The sequence below is a fragment of the Eptesicus fuscus genome, chromosome 2 (assembly GCF_027574615.1).
Source record: "Eptesicus fuscus isolate TK198812 chromosome 2, DD_ASM_mEF_20220401, whole genome shotgun sequence".
In the NCBI taxonomy this organism is placed as follows: Eukaryota; Metazoa; Chordata; class Mammalia; order Chiroptera; family Vespertilionidae; genus Eptesicus; species Eptesicus fuscus.
This window is the reverse complement of record NC_072474.1, coordinates 116,764,839-116,785,166: the sequence shown is the minus strand read 5'-3', so window position 1 is coordinate 116,785,166 and position 20,328 is coordinate 116,764,839. Positions and strand designations below refer to the sequence as shown.

The following is a 20,328-nucleotide window of genomic DNA, read 5'->3' as shown; positions in this document are numbered from 1 at the left end:
CCGCCAGGCAGCGGAGACCCGGCTGTATGCCGCTTGGGTCTCCACAGTGAGAAACGAACACGCACTAGGTTTGCTGTACGGAGTTCTCCGTTTCGTAGCCGCCGTCGTGGTTGGTTGTGTTCAAGAAAAGAATTTGTCCCTTTTAGAGAAGCATACAGGTCTTTTCCACCTGGGTTTGCTTCTGGGTCCGCGAGGAGAGCGGTGAGTGTGGCTGGGTCCGGACTGGCCTGGGCCGCTGGTGCCTGTACTCGGGGCTCGGCCAAGGCTGCCGACCGACCGTCCTGTGCACTCAGAACTCAGGAGGGAAGATGGGGCACCTAGTAGGTCTGCTGGGCGGTGCACTCACTGGAGCCTGGCGGAGCCTAGAGTCCTGGCAGCCCTGGCGTGAGCGTTCCTCCCGAGGGAGCAGCTGTGCAGATCCCTGGGTGGGGGTGGGAGCGAGGGCGAGCGCTGTGTGCAGACAGGCCGCAGGGCTGGGGGCTCCTCCAGGCTAGGTTAGGTTTCCTCCCAGAGCAGAGGGAGGTCCTGCAGGGTGTGTGTGTGTGTGTGTGTGTGTGTCCTGTAGTTGTCAGTCCTCTGTAGAGCTGGTGATGGATTAGTGAAGAGTGGGCCCAGGAGACCAATCTGTGGATACTGTGTTCCACTTGGAATCTCTCCCGTGGTCCCTGCTTTGATGTTTGGTGTGGCCGCGTGATTTGCTTGGGACAGTGAAAAGGGACGACTGTGGCGCCTGACCGGAGGCTGGAAGAGACACGTACTTTATCACACACACTCCTTTTCTGTCTCATTGTGGAAGCACACAGGACTCTGAGCTGACGCACCCCTTGGGTTGAGCCAAAGAACACGTGATTGCTTTGGGGCTGGCTACCATCACCTAGTGCAGTGGCTCTCCACGTCTGGGCCACCTGGGAGCTGGTGGGAAGTGCAGACCCGCAGGCCTGCCTCAGCCTGCGGAGCCGTGGCTCCGGGTGGGCCGGGCAGGCTGCTGGGGGAGCCCTTCCCCTGGCTCCGATGCCTCAGCGCTGGGCCGGCTGCTGCCACGAGCTGGCTGAGAAGCCCTGGAGAGAGGTGGGGGGGCCCAGGCGAGGGTGGGGAGGAGTGGAGGCTTGGGCGGGGGGTGCTGGAGCTCACTGGAAGCTGTGGTTTGGGCAATGAGAGATGGGGGGTGTCAGGGAGGGCCCTGAGGTGCTTTTTCTTTCTTCTCCCCATCTCTCCACCCGCTCCCCTTTGTCAGCCATCTGCTTATTCGCTGTATCTAAGGGTCTGTTTTGTTTTGTTTATTCACAGTTCTTGTTTTTTTAGATTCCACTTATAAGTGAAATCATGGTATTTGTCTTTCTGTGTCTGACTTATCTCACTTAGCATAGTACCCTTTAGGGCCATTCATGTTTTTGCAGATGGCAGAATTTCACTTTTTTTAAAATTGCTGAGTACATTATATGCGTACCCCAGCTTTTTCATCCACTCATCCTTTGAAGGATCCTTCGGCTGTTTCCATGTCTTGGTTATTGTAAATAGCGCTGCAGTGAACAGAGGGGTGCATATCTTTTTTTAAATTGACTTTTTTTAGAGAGAGAGGAAGGTGGGGGGAGAGAGAGAGAGAGAAAGAAACATTAGCGTGTTGCTTCACTTATATATGCATTCATTAGTTGATTCTTGTATGTGCCCTGACTAGGGATTGAACCCAAAACCTTGGGACGATGCTCTAACCAACTGAGCTATCTGGCCAGGGATATATGTGTGTGTGTGTGTGTGTGTGTAAAAAATATATAAAAAGCCCCTGGCGCTAACACCATAATGACTATAAAGACCGGCGTGGGTGGGTGAGGCTGCGTGCCCGCGCCGGTCTTTAGTCATTACGGTGTTAGGGCCAGGGGCTTTTTATATATTTTTTATACACATACACACACGCGGGCGCGCGCTGGGCTTCTAGTATATATATATATTTTTAATTGATGTCAAAGAGGAAGGGAGAGGGAGAGAGAGAGAGAAACATCAATGATGAGAGAGAATCATTGATTGGCTGACTCCTGCACACCTCACACTGGGGATCGAGCCAGTAACCAGGTCTTGTGTCCTTGACTGGAATCGAACCCTGGACCCTTTAGTCGGCAGGCTGATGCTCTATCCACTGAGCAAAACTGGCTAGGGCTACATATACTTTTTAAATTAGTGTTTTGGGTTTCTTTGGCTAAATATCCAGAAGTGAAATGGTTGGGTCGTAAGCAGTTCCTATTTTACTTTTTTGTTGTTGTTGTTAATCCTCACCTGAAGGTATTTTCTGCATTGATTTTTAGAGAGCTGGAAGGGAGGGGGAAGAGAGAGAGGGAGACATCCATGTGAGAGAGATGAGAGGCACATTGATTGGCACCACCCCCCCCCACACACACACACACTCGCCCCAACTTGGGGATCGAGCCTGCAACCGAGGCAGGAGGCATGTGCCCCTGACTGTGCCAACACCCCAACCCCTGAGTCAAACTGGCCAGGGCTATTTTACATTTAAAAAATATATATGCTTTTGCTGAAACCGGTTTGGCTCAGTGGATAGAGCATCAGCCTGCGGACTGAAAGGTCCCAGGTTCGATTCCGGTCAAGGGCATGTACCTTGGTTGTGGGCACATCCCCAGTAGGGGGTGTGCAAGAGGCAGCTGATTGATGTTTCTCTATCATCGATGTTTCTAACTCTCTATCCCTCTCTCTTCCTCTCTGTGAAAAATCAATAACATATATATATATATTAAAAAAATACATATATGCTTTTATTGATTTCAGAGAGGAAGGGAGAGGGAGAGAGAGAGAAACATCAATGATAAGAGAGAATCATGGATCAGCTGCCTCCTACACACCCCTCCACACTGGGGATCAAGCCTGCAACCCGGGCATGTGCCCTGACCAGGAATCAAACATCAAACTGACCTCCTGGTTTATAGGTCGATGCTCAACCACTGAGCCACGCCGGCCTGGTGGGATTTTTTATTCTTCCAGATTTCCTATATATGTGAGTGATCATGTCATCTATGAACAGAAGGTAGTTTTGTTTTGCCCTGACCAGTGGTTGGAGTATCATCGGCTCACGAACTGAAGGGTCATGGGTTCTATTCCCGGTCGAGGGCATATACCTGGGTTGCAGGTTCGATCCCTGGCCCTGGTTGGGACACGTGGGGGCAACCAGCGATGTGTGTGTGCCTCACATCGATGTTTCTCTGCCCCCCTCCCCTTCTCTCTCCCTCCCACTCTCTATAAATCAATGGAAGAAATATCCTCAGGTGAAGATTAACAACCACAAATAAGATTTGTTTCTTCCTCTCCATTTTGTTACCTTTCACTTCCTTTTCTTGTCTTATTGCATTACCTAGGATGGCAGAATGTTTTTTAAAAATTTTATTGATTGATTTGAGAGAGAGGAGAGAGAGAGAAAGAAACATCTACTTATTGTTCTACTTATTTATTTATTTTTTGAAATATTTTGTTGGTTTTTTTACAGAGAGGAAGGGAGAGGGATAGAGAGTCAGAAACATCGATGAGAGAGAAACATTGATCAGCTGCCTCCTGCACACCCCCTACTGGGGATGTGCCCGCAACCAAGGCACATGCCCTTGACTGGAATCGAACCTGGGACCCTTCAGTCCACAGGCCAACGCTCTATCCACTGAGCCAAACCGGTCAGGGCTACTTATGCATTTATTTGTTGATTCTTGTATGTGCCCTGATGGGGATCAAACCTGCAACCTTGGCACATCGGGACTGTGCTCTGACTAACTGAGCTGCTTGGCCAGGGCCTTGTACCACACCTTCCTTATCCACTCACCGATTGATGGACACTCGGGTGGCTCCCATATCATTGATAACACTGCAGTGAACACAGGGGTGCATATATTCTTATAATAGTGTTTTGGATTTCTTGGGGTAAATATCCAGAAGTGGGATCACTGGGTCCTAAGGAAGTTCTCTTTTACATTTTTCGAGGAACCGCCGTACTGCTTTCCCCAGTGGCTGCGCCGTCTGCATTCCCACCGACTGCAGAGCGTCCCTTTCTCCACATCCTCGCCAGCACTTGTTTGTTGATTTAGTGATGGTAGCCATTCTGACAGGTGTGAGGTGATGCCTTGTGATGCTTTTAATTTGCATTTCTCTGATGATTAGTGATGTTGAGCATCATTTCATAAGTCTGTTGGCCGCCTGTGTGTCCTCTGTCATCTGTAGAGAAACATCTATCACCTGAGGATATTCTTCCCATTGATTTCTAGTGAGAGTTGAAGGGAAAGAGGAGAGAGATGAAAGGGAGGGCGGGCAGGAGAGAGAGAGAGAGAGAGAGAGAGAGAGAGAGAGAGAGAAATTGATGTGAGAGAGACACATCGATTGGCTGCCTCCCGCGTGTGCCCCTACTGGGGCCGGGAAACCTGCACCCGAGTACATGCCCCTGACCGGGAATGGAACTGGGCTGATGCTCCAGCCACTGAGCCAAACCATCTTTTAATGGTTTGTCTTTCTGGGGCTCCCCCCCCGCGGCTCTCCCCCCCTCCCCCCGTTCTTTCCTGTTGGAAGTTCTGTTTCTCATACAGCTGTTGAAGTTGACTCAAACTTCCTTAGGCACAAACTAGGGGCAGGGCCTTTGCCCAGCGCTGCTCCTGTCTTTCCGGAGCCGCGCCTTATTCATCTCTCCCGGCTCGGGTCCCTCTCCGGTGTTTCATGCTTGTCCGGGGAGTCTGATGTGAGCTGGGACGGGAACCTGCTCCGATTACCTTTAAAAAGGGGGGTGTGAGTCAGACAGCGTCTCCTGTGTCCCGATGCGAAAGGCTCTGCACGTGGAGCTCACCTGACGGGGGCTGCGCCTCAGTTGTCCACGCCCACCCGTCGTCGCTGTGGAAACTGCAGGCTGCACACCCCTACCTCACTGCTGCCCACAGGGTCTCCCCTCCACACGGGGTCATTTCCGGCCAGAGGGTCCTACGTTGGAAGGGCTGCCGTGGGTGTCCGCTGTTCAGCACATCCTGGACCCTTGCCGCATGTCAGGAGCAGCCCCAGTGGTGACAATCCGAAAGGCGCCGAGGGCCCAGTCGTCCCGTCGAGAACTGCCGCGTGCACTGCGGTGTCTCCTGGCCTCCCTCGCACCTCTCAGCGTCGGGGGGCCTCACAGTGGCCGTCACAGGGCACTCCTGATGGTGGCCTCCACTGGGATGGGTGCTGCCTGCACCCGGTCTAGCGGCCCTTTGCGGGGTGGGCGCTGTGCGGTGAAGACCTGCCTACGGCCGCGCAGCCAGAGGGGCCTCTGTGCCGGGATGAAGCTAGGCCTCGGCGGTTGCCCCTGGACGTTCATACTTGGGTGGTACCTTGGCCACCCTCGTCATGGCCTTTGGTCTGGGCCTGGGCCGGGCTGGTGGGGACGGGAGGGGTGTCGGCCAGGCCCACACCAGGACTGACCAGGCTCGAGCTCACTTTCTGAATCGCGGCGTTTCCTCACCAGTCTGGCACTGTTGGTGTGCCAGGTGGGGAGAGTCTGGTTCTAAACTTGACTGACCACGTGCCCTGTGCACGTCGCTGAAGCTCTGCCTGGGAGGCCGCCCTCTGTGACAGGCCTGGCTCTGTCGGCCGCTGGGGCCCCTGTCCTTGGCAGGTGGTGTCCCTTCTGGGGTGGAGAAGCGACGGCCACACTGCTTATGAGCCGGCGGGGCCGGACTTGAGTCTCCTCGCCTGACTTTTGCGTTCTCTTCCTTAAAGCTGCTCTTTTTTTCTTTTAGTTTTATCCTTTTGTGATTTTTGTGATGCTAGATCTGCCTCCTGTGACTTAAATCGTTATACAATACATCACAAACCGGCTAAAAAGCACACCAAAGCAAACGCACACGGCTGTAGAGGAGCGGGCATACTCATCTCAGGTCTTAAATGTAAGATGTCGTCTTTCCTTTCTGTTTTCCTAACAGTGTAGTAGTCCAAGAACGGGACATCTGGACTGGATGGAATTTAGCGTCACAAAAGGTGCTTTTCCCGCTCAGGAAGTTGTCAAGTACATGAGGATGAAGCAGGCGCCGGAAGTCCTTGGCAGCACCGCCGGGAAGCCTGCGGGCTGTGAGGTGAACCGCGAGTGCTCCGTGTTCCTGGGCAAGGCCCAGCTGTCCGCCACCCTGCAGGAGGGCGTCATGCAGAAGTTCAACGGCCACGACGCGCTCCCCTTCCTCCCGGCGGAGAAGCTGAAAGACCTGACCTCCCGCGTGTTTAATGGAGAACCTGGTGCCCACGACGCCAAACTGCGTTTTGAGCCCCAGGAAACGAAGGGGGCTGAGACCCCGCCTAACACTACCCCCATCAAAAACGGCTCTCCGGAAATCAAACTGAAAATCACCAAGACCTACATGAATGGGAAACCGCTCTTTGAGTCTTCCATTTGTGGAGACGGCGCAGCTGCTGCGGCCCAGCCCGAAGGAAATGGACCAGAGCCAGAGGGAAAGGCGAGGAGGAGCAGGAAGAGGAGCACCAAGTACGCCTCGGCGCCAGAGCAGGGCCTCGTCGAAGCAGCTGCGGGGGCCGAGGTCGCCAGCCCCTCGGACAGGAAGGTATTCACGGCCGGGGTCAGGGCAGCGCGGGGGACCCCACGAGGACGCCGCCATGTGCAGGGGCAGGGGCAGCGGGAGGGCTGGGGTCGTGGCACAGGCCCTGGCTCCCGGATGCCCCGCACTGCCTCCTTCAGGCCGCACAGCCCTGCTGAGCCGGTGTGAGGCCGGGAGTGGTCACTGAGGATTCCAGGTTAAAGCGGCTAAAGAGGGCAGACCCGTTTCTGAGCCAGGCGAGGCAGTTCCCGGCCTCTGGCTGTCCTGTTGCCTGGGCCTCTGCAGAGGCCTCTGGGCCTGGCTCTGGTCGTTGGTCCCGTCGGAGGCGGGAGCTGTGCCGCAGAGGTGCGCCTGCCACCCACCCACCGGTTCCCTCCCCTCACCTGGCTCCTCCACCAGGGGCCCGGGCTGTGTCTCAGCACAGAGGCTGGGGTGCAGAGCCCTAACATACCACGAGAGAGCATAGTACTTCATGTCATCACGTCCTAAAGTGACCCTCCAGGTAGCCCCCCACTTAAATGAGTGTAAGCCCCATAAATCAGCCAGGAGCCTCGCTGAGGCTGGAGGAATGGGGAGGGTGCCGCAGCCCCCCACACCCCGTCATAGGAGCTGGTGGTCTTGACGGGGTCCTCTTGCAGGCGTGAGGGAGGGGAGGGAGACCAGGAATATTTAGTTTAAAATCATAGTCAAGGAATTCTATTTACAGTTTCCACAGATAGGAGAGGAAGTGGCCAAATTCCTTGGAATTATTAAAATAAGAAGTTTGAGGGTTGAAACATGTTTTGTTGAGTGCTCAGGGGCTGTCTAGGTCTCACTGATGTGATTATAATGGGATTCTAAGAGGCCTGGCTGGTGCGTGGTGTTGGCGGTGCCCTGGTCGGTGACTCACAGGGGAAGAGGCTGGTGCAAGTGATTCCCAGCCCATCACTGGGTTTTGTTAAGACGAGTAAACCCCTGATTGCTGACCTCCGTCTTTGGAGGGGGCACGCTGACACTTGCCCTCAGGGGCCATCATAGACTGGGTGCTGAGGACTAGTCTGAGAGCCCCCTTCCTGAAAGTGTGTGACACGGCAGCCCTGTGCCGGCTCTCAGCACCCACACCCGCACCCGCTCTGTAAGGGCGTCCACCCTCTGCCCAAGGCCGTGGCCTCCGGGGGCTCGGGAGCTCACACTCAGAAGGAGGTCAGGCCGCCGGCTGCTGGTCCCCTGGAGGCCAGAGTGAGGGTGCTGGGGCGGAGGTGGCCTCCTAAACACCCGGGCTCCGTGATGGAGGGACAGGTTCGGAGCCCAGGACTCAGGCCACAGGGCTGGAGCTGAGGCTTGCTGCCAGGCTCCTGGTGTTCGTGCCACCCTGGGTCCTGCCACATGTGCCAAGAGTGGTTCCATGAGCATAAAGCACCGTTCAGGCGGGAAGGAGAGAGGTCACCCTCTGTGGCCTCACAGTGCGGGCAGCCCCTTAGCTGAGGGCGCGAGAGGCACGATTCCGAGGGTGATGCCAGGGCTGCGATTTGAAGACAGTGTTGGGGGCGGGATGGAGCCTCCAGCTGGTCAGCCCTCAGTGTTTTGTGGCTGGAAGGCTGGACTGAGGGTAGATGTCTTTTGTTCATTTTCAGGTTCCAGCTAAGAAAGAGCCCTGCCCCAGCACGGGCAGAGACAGGGACCACCTGCTGAGATACAGCGTGGGCGACTTGGTGTGGGCCAAGGTGTCAGGCTACCCCTGGTGGCCCTGCATGGTGTCCGCCGACCCGCTCCTGCACAGCTACACCAAGCTCAAAGGTGCGCCTTCGCATGTCCCCTCTCCTGCCGGGATCTTCCTCCCTCTTCCATGACGAGCCCTCCTGTGGTCTTCTTCCTGTGTGCTCAGTGCGCGGCATCAGGCGCATGCGTGCTGTGCTCTGGCACCACTGTCCCCGCCCCGGGCACCAGCCTCTGCTCTGCTTCCTATGGCTTTTGTTTCTGTTTTTAGTAATTTATTTTATTCTGGAATCACAGACTTATTTTTTAAATCCTCAGCCGAGGATATTTTCCCGTTGGTTTTAGAGAGAGTGGAAGAGAGAGGAAAGACAGAGAGAAACATCCATGTGAGAGAAACACATTGATTGGTTGCCCCCTGCACAAGCCCTGACCAGGGCCCAGGCTGGCGAGGAGCCTGCAACTGAGGTATGAGCCTTTGACCGGAATCGAACCCAGGACCCTTTTAGTCTGCAGGCCAACGCTCTCTCCACTGAGCCAGACCGGCCAGGGCTGCCTCCTGTGGTTGGATTTGCATTTCCTAGTGGTCAGTGATGTGGAACGTTTTTCTCGTGCGTATTGACCACGGTGCGTTTCCTCTGAGGGTCAGTCAGTGGAAGTCCAGCGTTTCTGGCTGCAGAGCACAGACCTTGTCCCGGCCGCGCCTCCCGGGCGGGCATCTGCTGGACCGCACTTGTGCTTGGAGAGAGCAGAGCAGCGTGTGCTTTAGGCTGGACACTGCGGCCAGTGGGTCCTGCTGCATCCGGGGGTCACGTCCCCCTGCCACCGCCGCGTCCTCATCGTCTTCTCTTTAGAAAACGCGTCTGGAATCAAGTAAATCTCAGTTGTGGAGGTTTTTGTCACCACTTTCTATTTTATGGAATGAGACCTTTAGAGTCGTATTCCTGAATTCAACATTTTAGGGAAATATGACCGGTAGTCTGGCCTGCAGCTTTGGGTTATTGGATACTCGTGCTGACTTTTTGTCTGTGCCGTTTCATCAGCTACTAAGAGACGTGTGTTGCACGCTCACTGGGGTGTGCTTTTTTCCACGTGCAGTTTTGTCAGTTTCTGCTTGACCTGCACTGGGCTGGCGCCCTCGGAGCCTGGCCTGCTCACCCAGGCGTGGCTGCTCACCCGTGTTCTCCACGGGAGTCTGGCTGCACGTCCTGGGCGCTGTCCTTGCTTCTGTAGGCGCCTGGCTGGCTACGTCCGGTGGCTTCCTTTCCTCCCGCCCTTCAGCTCCGCGGCAGCTCGGGCCCCTTGTGCACACGAGAATGGCTGCTGTCCGCTCAGGGCTCCCGGCTCTGGAGAAAGACGGCTCAGGCTATCCCAGAGGGCCAGGGGCCGTGATGAAGGAAGGCTCCCGTGCCAGTAGGTACCGGGCCAGGTTCTCTTAGGAGGCGTGTGGGTTGGGGAGTCAGTGACAGGTGGTCACCAACAGCCACGATGGGTGAGTTTCGGAACTTGGCACAGAAAGGAGGATGACTCCTAAGCAGTGGTAGGACAGCTGGTGAATCGTGGTGAAACAAAACAATGACCTGACCTTTCACCTTGGACTAAAATAGGTTTCATGTGGACTAAAGAGACCGTGTAAATAGGAGATAATTGGGTTACATTGTTACCAAATTTCTAGGCAGACATGAACTTAAAAAATGTTACTTTTATTTTACAAACTTAAGATCCCATATAGAATTCTCTTTGCTTTTTCTATCTGATGTAAGGAGCATATTCTGTGTCCGGAACTGTTTGTTAAAAATGATGTAAGTTCGTATTATTTCCTCATACACATTGTAACAGATTTTCTTCATTATGCCAGTGCTCTGACATGCACCTACATTCATTTTCATGACCAAGGAAAGTTCTTCCAGAATATTGAAGGGTAATGGAAGAGCCCTGGCCAGGTGGCTCGGTTGGTTGGAGCGTTGTCTGTACACCAAAAGGTTGTGGGTTCAATCCCTGGTCAGGGTGCGTAGGGGAGGCAACTGATTGATGTTTCTCACATCAATCTTTCTCTCTCTCTCAAATCAGTAAAAACATATCCTAGGTGAGTATTTAAAAAAAAAATGGGCCCAGGCTGGTTTGGCTCAGTGGATAGAGCATCGGCCCAAGGACTGAAGCGTCCTGGGCACCTCGGCTCCAGGCTCAATCTCTGGCCCTGATAGGGTGCATGTGGGAGGCAGCCATCGATGTGTCTCTCTCATCACAAAACAAAACCGAGTGGGATGGAAGAAGACACATGGCACCTGGCATGTTTTTGAGTCTTACTGATTTAACATAAAAAAGCGCACACGGCCTGGCTGCTGTGGCCAGGGCACATGCCTGGCATCCCCTCTCTCGGGTTTTGGGACCAGGTGCCTCTTCCTCACCCAGGTCCCTCTGGCTGCGCTGTAGGGTGTGGCTCATTCCTGTCTGGGGAGAGCCACCCCTGGGGATGTTGTGAGGCCTCTGTGGCCTCCTGGCTGCCCTTTCCCCACTCTGAGCTCTGGACTGAGTGGCCGTCAGGCTGCCAGCTGGTAGGAGGTGGTGGGGCTGGGCCTTGCACCCAGGCCGTCCGACACCAGCCGCTCCCCTTCCCTGCTGTCTGGTCCCCTCTGTCAAAGGGCCCTTTTGGGATGTGCTCTCTTGTTTTGTTCGTTTGGTGTCTTTTAAAGTGGATCTGGGAAGGGAGGAGGTGAAGGTGATGTGGTCAGCTCTCTTACAGGCCACTGTGACCCTCCCCGGGGTCCCTCCCTGACGGAGTGGGGGTGTGAGGGGTCCTGCAGGCAACCCCAGCTCTGGGTCAGTGCCAGGAACAGGCTGGTTTCCTGATGTCCCACTGTCGGCCCTCGGGCCCTAACCTTTCATTTAAAATCCAGGTCAGAGAAAGAGCGCGCGCCAGTATCACGTCCAGTTCTTCGGCGACACCCCCGAGAGAGCGTGGATATTCGAGAAGAGCCTGGCAGCGTTCCAAGGGGAGGAGCAGTTTGAGAAGCTGTGCCAGGAGAGTGCCAGGCAGGCGCCCACGAAGGCGGAGAGAATCAAGGTGACGACGTGCCCAGGGCCGCGCAGACCCAGGGCTGGGTCGCCGTGCGTAGTCTGGGTCTGGTGTTGAACTTGCAGTTGCTTGAAAGAGTGTGATGGCTCCTGTGTCCGTCACTGTTCACTGTTGCCCGAGGATGCTCTGTTCCAAACATCACACGATCCTTCTTACTCATTTGAGGACTCCAGGGGTCATTTCTCTTGTAATTTGTGTTTTTCTTCATGGGTATATAATGTTATATATAATATGTGCATGTGTGTGTATTTACATTAGTAAAATGTGATTAAAACTTATTTCTAGTGTAAAGAAGCAGTTGTTACATGGGGCTGAACTCTAAACCTTTCAAGTTAATTGGTTTTTATAATTTTCATTTCTAAATTTATCTGAAATTGTGAAAGTACCCTTTAACGTGGGCTGTTTTTATGTTTTTATAGTGAAACTTAGAGTGCCTTGTGTTTTATTTTCAGCTGCTGAAGCCCATTTCAGGGAAGTTGAGGGCCCAGTGGGAGACGGGCCTCTTGCAAGCAGCTGCCGCAGCCGCCATGCCGGTCGAGGAGCGGAGAGCCAAGTTCACCTTCCTGTATGTGGGCGGCCAGCTGCACCTGAACCCGCACGCGGCCCGGGAGGCAGGCCTGGCTGTGGAGGTGCCCGGGGCTGCGCTGGGGCCCGCAGGAGTCCCCGGAGGAGCCGCTGGGGACCCCGGGTCCTGGAGAGAAGAGGGCGGCCCTGTCAAGAGAAGGCGGAGAGCCAGGCTGGGTCGTGCTGCCGAGAGCCAGGACGGTGGCCCTGGGGCAGGGACGACGACTCCTCCAAAGGTGGCTGAGGCCAGCTCCCAGAGAGGCCTGGGGTCTCCGCCCAGGAGGAGGAAGGCCGCGGCCTCCATGCCGCGCGGCAGGAAGGGCGACGCTGCGTCCCAGTTCCTGGTCTTCTGCCAGAGGCACCGGGACGAGGTGGGTGCCATGTCGGTGTGGTTCTCACGGGGCGTGTGCGTGTGGGGGAGCACCTGTTCTCAGCGTTTCCAGGGGCCCCCAGCCCTGTGCAGGTTCAGACCTGACAGGAACCCCGTGATATGAACATGTCCTCCTGTGGGCAGATGCGGGGCAGCGGGCTGTGGCTCTCGTGGGCTGCCCTGTGCTAGAACTTGGCCTAGTGCTCAGCTTGGCGCTGGGGCGCGTCTCCCCTAGGGGCTGTGCTGCGCTGGTGGGGTCCGCATCACAGACCCGTGTACTCCCGAGCTCCGCGTCTGCTGAGCTCCTGTTTCCGTGAGAGAATCAAACCTGCCACCTCTGGTGTGTGGGACGCACCCACCGCCAGAGCCACTGCCGGGCTCAGGGCTCGTGGTGGCCCTGGAGCCCAGCTGTGGGCGGGGCAGGTGCAGGGCTGGGTCTCGGGGACCGCGGGGACGGCTCCTCACGGAGAGCCTGGCGGGGCGCACAGCCTGGGCGGGGCAGGTGCCCAAGAGCCGCAGGGTCGCGGCAGGAGCGCTCGCTCAGTTCCGGGACTTTGAGGGTCCTTTCACCTCCTGGTCCTGATGCTCCCAGGCCTGAGAGGTGGGCTGTGCCCTCTGCCTGTTTCATGTCTGCATTTGTGCGCGTTCCCTCTGGTCACGTAACAACTCACCTCTACACTCAGAGGCTTAAAGCTACCGCACGCGTGTCTTACGGTGTCACGGGTCAGGAATTTGGGGGCACCTCTCGGGGTTCTACCTCAGGGCTTCCTGTGAGGTCACAGTCAGGGTGTTGGCCGGGGCTGTGTCCCCTCAGGCCTGACCAGGTGGAGGGCCTTCCAAGGTGCTGCCCACATGGCCTGAGGGAGGCCTGTGCCCTGCGGCCGGCGACCTACTCCTGCTCCTCCGGGCTGCTCCGTGGGAGCACAGCTGGGGTCTGAGGTGGCGCCTCTGCCATGTCCTTGCTGGTCATGGTGTCCTCAGCCGTGGGGGTGCGAGTGCCGGGCGTGGGGGTGCTCCGTGTGCCTGAGGTACTTTACTAAGACGGGAGAAGCAGCCACTGACGAGGCCGCCCCGTGGCAGGTGCATGACGGTGCTCGTTCTCAGCGCCCTGGAGGTCGGCGTGAGCCCTCCATCCTGCAGCCACAGCCGCAGCCCAGGGACCTGCATGAGGTCGCTCCTTCGCCAGACACGGCACAGGCAGGGAGTAGAGCTGGGATCCGACCCTCACCGTGCGTGGGCGTGTGCGTGGGCGGAAAGGTCACTGTGGCACCGCCCTGCTGCGGAATGTAGACCAGTGAGAGGCGTGGCTTCCTCGGCCAGGTGATGAGGAGGCGAGTGCTCTGTCCCCCGAGGACACGGAGGAGTGAGACGTGGACAGGTGCGCCCCAGGGGGCCTGTGGGGGGTAGTGCTGCCCGAGTGCACGCAGCAGAGTGGAGGAGAATGTTCCAGGGGGCGTGGGGCTGAGGAGTGAGGTCCAGCTGTGTCCGCTGCCTGCTGGGACCATTGTCATGTAGCGAGTGCGGATGGCTGGGAGGGACGGATGGGGGAGGCAGGTGTGGCCAGGTGACAGGGCCCGTGGGCGGCGTAGCTGAGGCAGGATCTTTCCCTGGTGTGTCCCAGCTGGTGGACAGGGTGAGTCAGGAGACTGGTTGCTGAACCCCTGGCAGAGGCAGAAGGTGGACACGAGGGTGCTCACATGGAGCTGGCCCGCCTGGCCCGACTCGGGAGCAGGGCAGCGGCCGGGGTTGGGGAGTCTTGTCTGACTAAGCAGCTGGGAACCCTGCTACATGTCATTTCATTCAAGGGCATTGTCTGGCGTGGTGACCATTTTGGGCTGCAGGTCCAAGGGTGAGCGCACCACACGTGAGGACTCTGGTGGAGTGCCCAGGGCCGGTGCCCAGGACTCTTGCTGGTGAAGGGCTGAGACCCTGGAGGCTGAAGGGTTGAGGGCGGCTGAGCTCACCCCTCACGCAAGGTGGGCGGCAGGCAGGGCACAGCGCTGCTGGGCTGAGGGCTGCTGGGAACACGGTGAGGTGATGATGTTGAGAGGCATGGTGCCCTCTGAGGGACATGCGGTCACCATGGAGGCTGGAGGTGGGTGCACTCCCCGTGGCAGAAGGAGGCCAGGAAGGACACACAGGGTGGGGACACGCTGTCTGAGGTTTGCATTTGGGGGCAGAGTTCCCAGTGTTGGCTGGCAGGTGTTAGGTGTGGGTGGTGCTAGGTCTCGGTGGCGCTAGTGAGTAGCCGGCATTAACGGTGGTGCCTGACCACTGCCAGGCGAAGCGTGACCCCCTGTCACGGGAGCGGGGACACCCCCTCCACTTGCCCCGTCCACAGAACTGCCCCTGGAGCAGCCCCTTCCAGCCAGGCCGGCTCCTTGGCGCTGCCCGCGCTCTGCACTGGGTGAAAGAGCCTTGGGCAGCGCGTCTCTGAGGCGGCCGCCAGCTGTGCTGCAGTGTGAGGACACCCAGGAAGCGGGGGACCCGGCCCTCGAATTCCCTGCAGTGTTTCTGTGTCGGAAGCAGTTTGTTTCCGGACCATCTGAGAGGGACACGCATTCTTAGCTCACAGGCACAGCTGTCGGCAGGTTTGGCCTGAGGGTCAGAGTGTTGACCTCCGCTCCCCTGCTGTCGCTGGCGCCAACTCAGTGCCCACGAGAAACCCGTGGGGGAACCTTCTACCAGCTGGTGCAGGCCCGGACTGAACTGGTCTTGGGAGGACGTGCTCCTTCTAGATTGTGAGACTCCGGTTCTCAGGGGCAGCCAGGCCAAGCCGCCCCCCCCGGGGGGAGGGGGAGACGGGGGAGAGCGGGAGGGCGCCGGGAGTCCCTGGAACCAGGGCCTGGCTGGCAGGCCTGTGGGCTGAGAGGCTGCGTCTCGGTGCAGCCCGAGGGGTGGGGTGCCGGCCGGGCGGGGACATCGGTGCCGCCTGCGCCGGGGTGGACGGGGCTGAGGGCGCGCCTCCGCACCCACCCTCACGCTGTCTGTCCAGAGCGGGTCCCTGAAGGTGCCGTGGGTGCTCCGGCCAGCAGGACGCCGGGCCCAGACCTCCCTCACTCCCGGCTCCAGGGCCGTGTTTCCATAACTGACCTTTCAGCGCACCTAGGACACGGTAGCTTCCTAATGACTTAGTGGTTCCGGGAAAGCTCACCTTCTCTTCCCGTTCACCGCCCGTGTGCGGCACATTGAGCCTCTGCTCCAGCCTTGCTTTCGGGTGTGAGTGCCAGCGAGTGCCCGCCTCGCGGGGCAGGCTCGGGGCTCCCGCCGGCAGTCGCGGCGTGGGGAGGACGGCGTGCTCGTGCTCGGGGACCCAGAGCCAAGCCCAGTGAGTGCGGGGTGCACGGCCTCCTCCCCACACCCTCCCTCTGCTCACAGGTGATGGCTGAGCACCCAGACGCCTCCAGGGAGGAGATCGAGGAGCTGCTGGGGTCGCAGTGGAGCATGCTGAGCGAGAAGCAGAAAGCCCGCTACAACACCAAGTTTGCCGTCCGGGCAGCGTCCCCCTCCGAGGACGACTCTGGTAAACGCTTAGGTGTGGGGTGTGCAGTGTGGCCAGTCTGGGGACTGCAGGGCGGCCCCCGCTCCCAGCTCTGACCCGCGGTGCTATGCTGGCCTGGCCACCAGAGTGCGTGGTCACGGTGAGGCACCTCTGCCGTCTGCGTGGCCTCCCTCCGTGTCCTGAGAGCTGTTTGAGCAGCCCTGCTGGCCTGCGGGCCCTCGTGCTTCTGCCCGAGTGGACGGGGCTTCCTTGGCCTGCTTTGCTGGGAGCTCACCGGCAGGACGGTGACGTGGGCTGACCTTGCCTGGGGGTGTCCTGGTTCTTCCTCGGCCTCCGGTTAGAACACAGACAACTAACTGCTCCTTCGCTTTAGGCAGCGGAAGAGGAGAGAGAGAGGTGCCCACGTTGGCTGCCAAGGTTAGGTGTCTGTAGCCTCGTGAACACCTGCTGACGGGCAGCTCGGATGGAGCTGTTCTCACCGGAGGGCTGAGCAGACACCCTGCCCACTGCTCCGCAGGCCTCTTCCGGGGGTGGCCATGAGCAGCCCTTGGGGCTGTGGCCAGGGAAGTGACTTGGCTCATCTCGGCCCTGGGCACTGCTGGACGCCACAGACTGACCAGTGTGCTCTGTGCCACCTGGGAGTCAGGTTCCAGGGTGACACTGCCCTCCCACGGGACGGTAGACGAGTCCAGGCATAAACCCTGAGTGGCCATGCACATGGGAAGGCCGGGTGTACGGTCCCCCCGGAGCTAGTGGTCCCCCGGAGCCTGCCTCTCGTCCTCTTCTGGGCCCGAGGTCTGGGTGGGAGGGAGCCCTGGGAGCCCCCGTGGGCCTCGGCGTGGAGCGTAGACAGCCCTGAACTTGCAGGTGCAAACGGAGTTGCTTCTTTAAGGAAATGGATAAAAAGCAGCAAATTGTAGGGTTTTTAAAGTTCAACTTAAATTCTACTAGTCTGAACGTTAGGAAGTAAAGGATTAAAATAACACTGGGTTATATTTAAATTTTTTATTTACTTTTACTTTATTGATTAAGGTATTTCATATGTGTCCTTATCCTCCCATTGTCCCCCACCCCCCACTCATGTCTGCGTCCAGTGGTTAGGCTTATGTGCATGCATGCTTACATTTAAATTAAATGCTATACTATGTCAAAATGTAATGGTAGCAAATGCCAACCTAATAATTCTAGATTAGATGAGGGTTTTTCAGAACTCGATGTACCGGAAACACAGTCCCTTGCAGGTTAAAATGCAGAGGTTGGATCTGGAACATTCGGCCCTGGGGCCAGGACGGCAGGGAACCGCCCCAGCTGGGCTTGCACCCACGTGCCGGTGGTGCTCAGTGCAGCTGTGCAGCGGTTTTTTGTTTCATTGTAGCTTCCTAATACTTTATTGATTTCAGAGAGGGAGGGAGAGGGAGAGGGAGTCATGGATTGGCCACCTCATGCACGCCCCCTACTGGGGATCAAGCCCGCAACCCGGGCATGTGCCCTGACTGGGAATTGAACTATGTATGACCTCCTGGTTCATAGGTCAGTGACTCAGCCACGCCGGCCGGCTGTGCAGCATTTTTCACGTACGTCCCCATCCCCATTCCTAGGTAACTTACATGGGAAAAGAAGAACCCACCCGAAGAGGACTCAGGACCCTGCAGGAGACGCTGAGTTGGAGGAGACACCCAGGAAAAGACTCCGGGCGGACAAGCAGGGTCTCCGGAAGGTAATGTCCAGGTCTGCCTGGCCCTGGGCCCTGTGCTGTGGGACCCCCGCCTCCTGGCATCTTGTCCTCCCCTCCCGTGGGCTGCTCTGGGCAGTCGACAAGCTTCTCTCGCGGCACCGTGGGGAGGCTGCTGCCAAGAGCAGCTCTGACCTGCCAGGGCCTTGAGCACAGCCCTGCTCTCAGCTCTCACAGAAAGGCATGCCGACCCTTTGAGCAGCACCTGCTGACAGAGCCACGGGTACATGTAAAATGGCCCGTCCTGGGGGCTTGCTGACGGTGAGTCACCGCTCAGCCTCCGGGAGACCGTGGGCTGCTTCCGGGGCAGGTGTGACCGCCGTACCGGCCCTGAGTGGCTTTCGTGAGCTCATGGAGTGTGTCAGGAGCCCGTGGTGTCTGTGGGAACCCCATGGTGCTGTGCTGCCTGGGTGCAGAGGCCAAGGCCCGCACCTCACGTTCCCGCAGTCCAGCTGCGGGGGGCATCAGGGAGTCGCTGTTTCCTCTGCTCTCTGTCCACAAACAATGAGATGTCACACGTGTTGCCGACGTGTGCACAGTTGGCACCGTTGCACGTCTTATTTCTGTAAAGCCATCTTGGCAGCTCTGGGGGCAGCCGGCCCTGCCCTGCTCCAGGCCCCCAGGCAGTTCCGGGCACTGTCCGGTGCGTGAGTGACGCCTGCAGCGAGACGCAGAAGCGCTGCTCAGTCCCTGGGCACTGCCAGCAGCCTGCCTGACACGGTGCTGTGAAGTGTTTGTGTAAATGACCTGCCAGAAAAATGGCCCTGACGTTAAAATCTCAAAATTCGCATTGAGTGGCTGGGTGGACACGTCTTACGGACTCGCAGCTCAGGAAGCCGCACGTGACAGGCAGGGTGGTGTCTGCCTGGCTTGGCTTTCAGATCGTGTCACTCGCCAGCCGCCAGCTGCCGTCACCCCAGGTGCGGGCACCGCCTGGTCCACAGCCCTGGGCGGGGGGTGGGGTGGGGGGTGCGTGCTGCAGTGCAGGGTGGTGTTGTTTTCAGTGACATGACTCCGTCCTGAAGGCTGGACAGACGCTCATGATGCCTGCTTTTCCCGCCACGTGCTCGGCTGTGAAACGTGCTGTGTGCGCGTGAGGTTCGTGTGGAGCTGGTCTGCGAGTGTGACGTCCTCAGGGGAGCGAGCTTGTGGGTGTTGGCACCGACTCAGCCTGGAGAGGGCCCTGTCCACTCCCCACGCCCTGGCACCCAGGGGAAGCACCCTGGTTAGTCAGGCGTGCGAGGCCCCCGTGTGTGCAGATATGGGGCTGGGCTGCTGGTGACCTGCCAGACGCTTCCCAGGAAGAAGTTTCAGTCACCATTTTTCAGCAACCTCCGTGAGTTTATGTTAGGAGATACTTTCCTTTTTCTTTATTCCTTTTTTTTTTTTTTAATAATAGAGAGGGACCATTGCAGACAGAACATCCCGAACAGGCTCCTGCAAGGCCGCTGAGGCCGTGTCCTCCCTGAAGAGCCAGGCAGGTAATGTGGCCACGCGGCCGGTGGGTGGAGACAGGCCGACCTCTGTCCTGGTGGGTGGGCGGGAGGCTGGGCTGGGGCGGGACCAGCGCCTTCAGGGGTCAGAGCCACAGCCAGGCTGGACAGGTGCCAGGAGGCTCTGTGCACTTGAAGAGCAAACCCTCTTATGGTCAGTGTCTTAGCGACGCAGCTCGGTTTTGTTGCAGCCACGCCTGTGACCCCTGCGAGGTCGTGTTCTCAGAATAAAACTGCTGGAGAAGGGGCTCCGCCAGGCCGGCAGGGCTCTCACTCCCGTGGTGGCCGGCCGGGCTGTCAGCTCCCGACTCCAGCGTGTGCTCAGCATCGGTGATGCCTCAAAACGAGCTTAGAACGTTTGTGAAAAGTCACTGTCAGGACAGCGACGGAGACGCATTCGTCACCTTCTGACGGGTTCTCTGGGTGGGTCTGTCTGTGTTTGTTTAATTAAAGAAATGTTTTATTGATTGATGGATGGAGAAGGAGAGAGAGGGATTAGTTCCACCTGTTAGTGCGTTCATTGGTTGATTCTCATCTGTGCCCTGACTGGGGATGGAGTCTGCAACCAACTGAGCTACGCGGCCAGGCCTTGTCTGTTGGTTTGTTTTTTTATTTGGATATTTTTCCCATTAATTTTTTTAGAGAGAGTGGCAGGAAGGGGGAGAGACAGAGAGAGACATTGATGTGAGAGAGACACATCGATTGGTTGCCTCTGGCACACGCCCTGACCTGGGACTGGGGATGGAGCCTGCAACCCAGGTACGTGCCCTTGACCAGAACTGAACCTAAGACCCTTCAGTCCGCAGGCCGACGCGCTAACCTCTAAGCCAAACCGGCCAGGGCTTGTTTGGTCATTTGTTAAAGGAAGCTTCCAGCGCCAACTCTTAGTAGGAAGGAACGGAGATTGAGGAGAAGTCGTAGTGCAGGTTGCAGGCGGCGCTGGCGCCCTCGCTCGCTGAGGTGCTGACCTGGCTTTAAGTCAGCCCGTCAGCCCCCGAGAAGACTCGCGTGAGCAGGGGGGCACGAGCGGGCGATCGGTGATGGAGAGAGATGGCTCACGTAAGGGTAGTGGGATTGTGGTTGTGTTTGACCTTCGTTTCAGAGAGATGGACTGCCCTGCTGTGGGTGCGGTGGTGTGGGCTTGGCCCAGAATGCCTGGCAGGGCTGTGGGGCCAGGCTGCGTGGAGCCAGGGCCCCGGGACGGCTCGGGGCAGGCAGGGGACAGCGCCGCTCAGGGCGCGCGTGTCTGCCTTCCTTTACCTGCGATGCTCCCTGGTGCGACAGCCATCTCAGTCTCAGGCACGCCCTCAGCAGCAACGGGATGGGGTCAGCTCTCGGCTTTGCTTAAGGG

The 20,328-nt window shown here is 57.8% G+C and overlaps 1 protein-coding gene across 3 annotated transcripts in view; it reads left to right on the top strand.

Annotated features, from left to right (window-relative positions):
- NSD2 (nuclear receptor binding SET domain protein 2) overlaps positions 1-20,328 on the top strand; it is a 47,334-nt gene that overhangs the window by 6,708 nt on the left and 20,298 nt on the right. For all 3 annotated transcript variants that reach the window (XM_054708608.1, XM_054708611.1, XM_054708604.1), the window contains exons 2-8: positions 5,925-6,554; positions 8,162-8,324; positions 11,138-11,304; positions 11,769-12,251; positions 15,629-15,773; positions 17,351-17,469; positions 18,884-18,965. In XM_054708608.1, coding sequence (XP_054564583.1) covers positions 5,958-6,554; positions 8,162-8,324; positions 11,138-11,304; positions 11,769-12,251; positions 15,629-15,773; positions 17,351-17,469; positions 18,884-18,965 — 1,756 coding nt within the window. In that variant the 5' untranslated portion in view covers positions 5,925-5,957. The remainder of the gene's footprint in view (positions 1-5,924; positions 6,555-8,161; positions 8,325-11,137; positions 11,305-11,768; positions 12,252-15,628; positions 15,774-17,350; positions 17,470-18,883; positions 18,966-20,328) is intronic.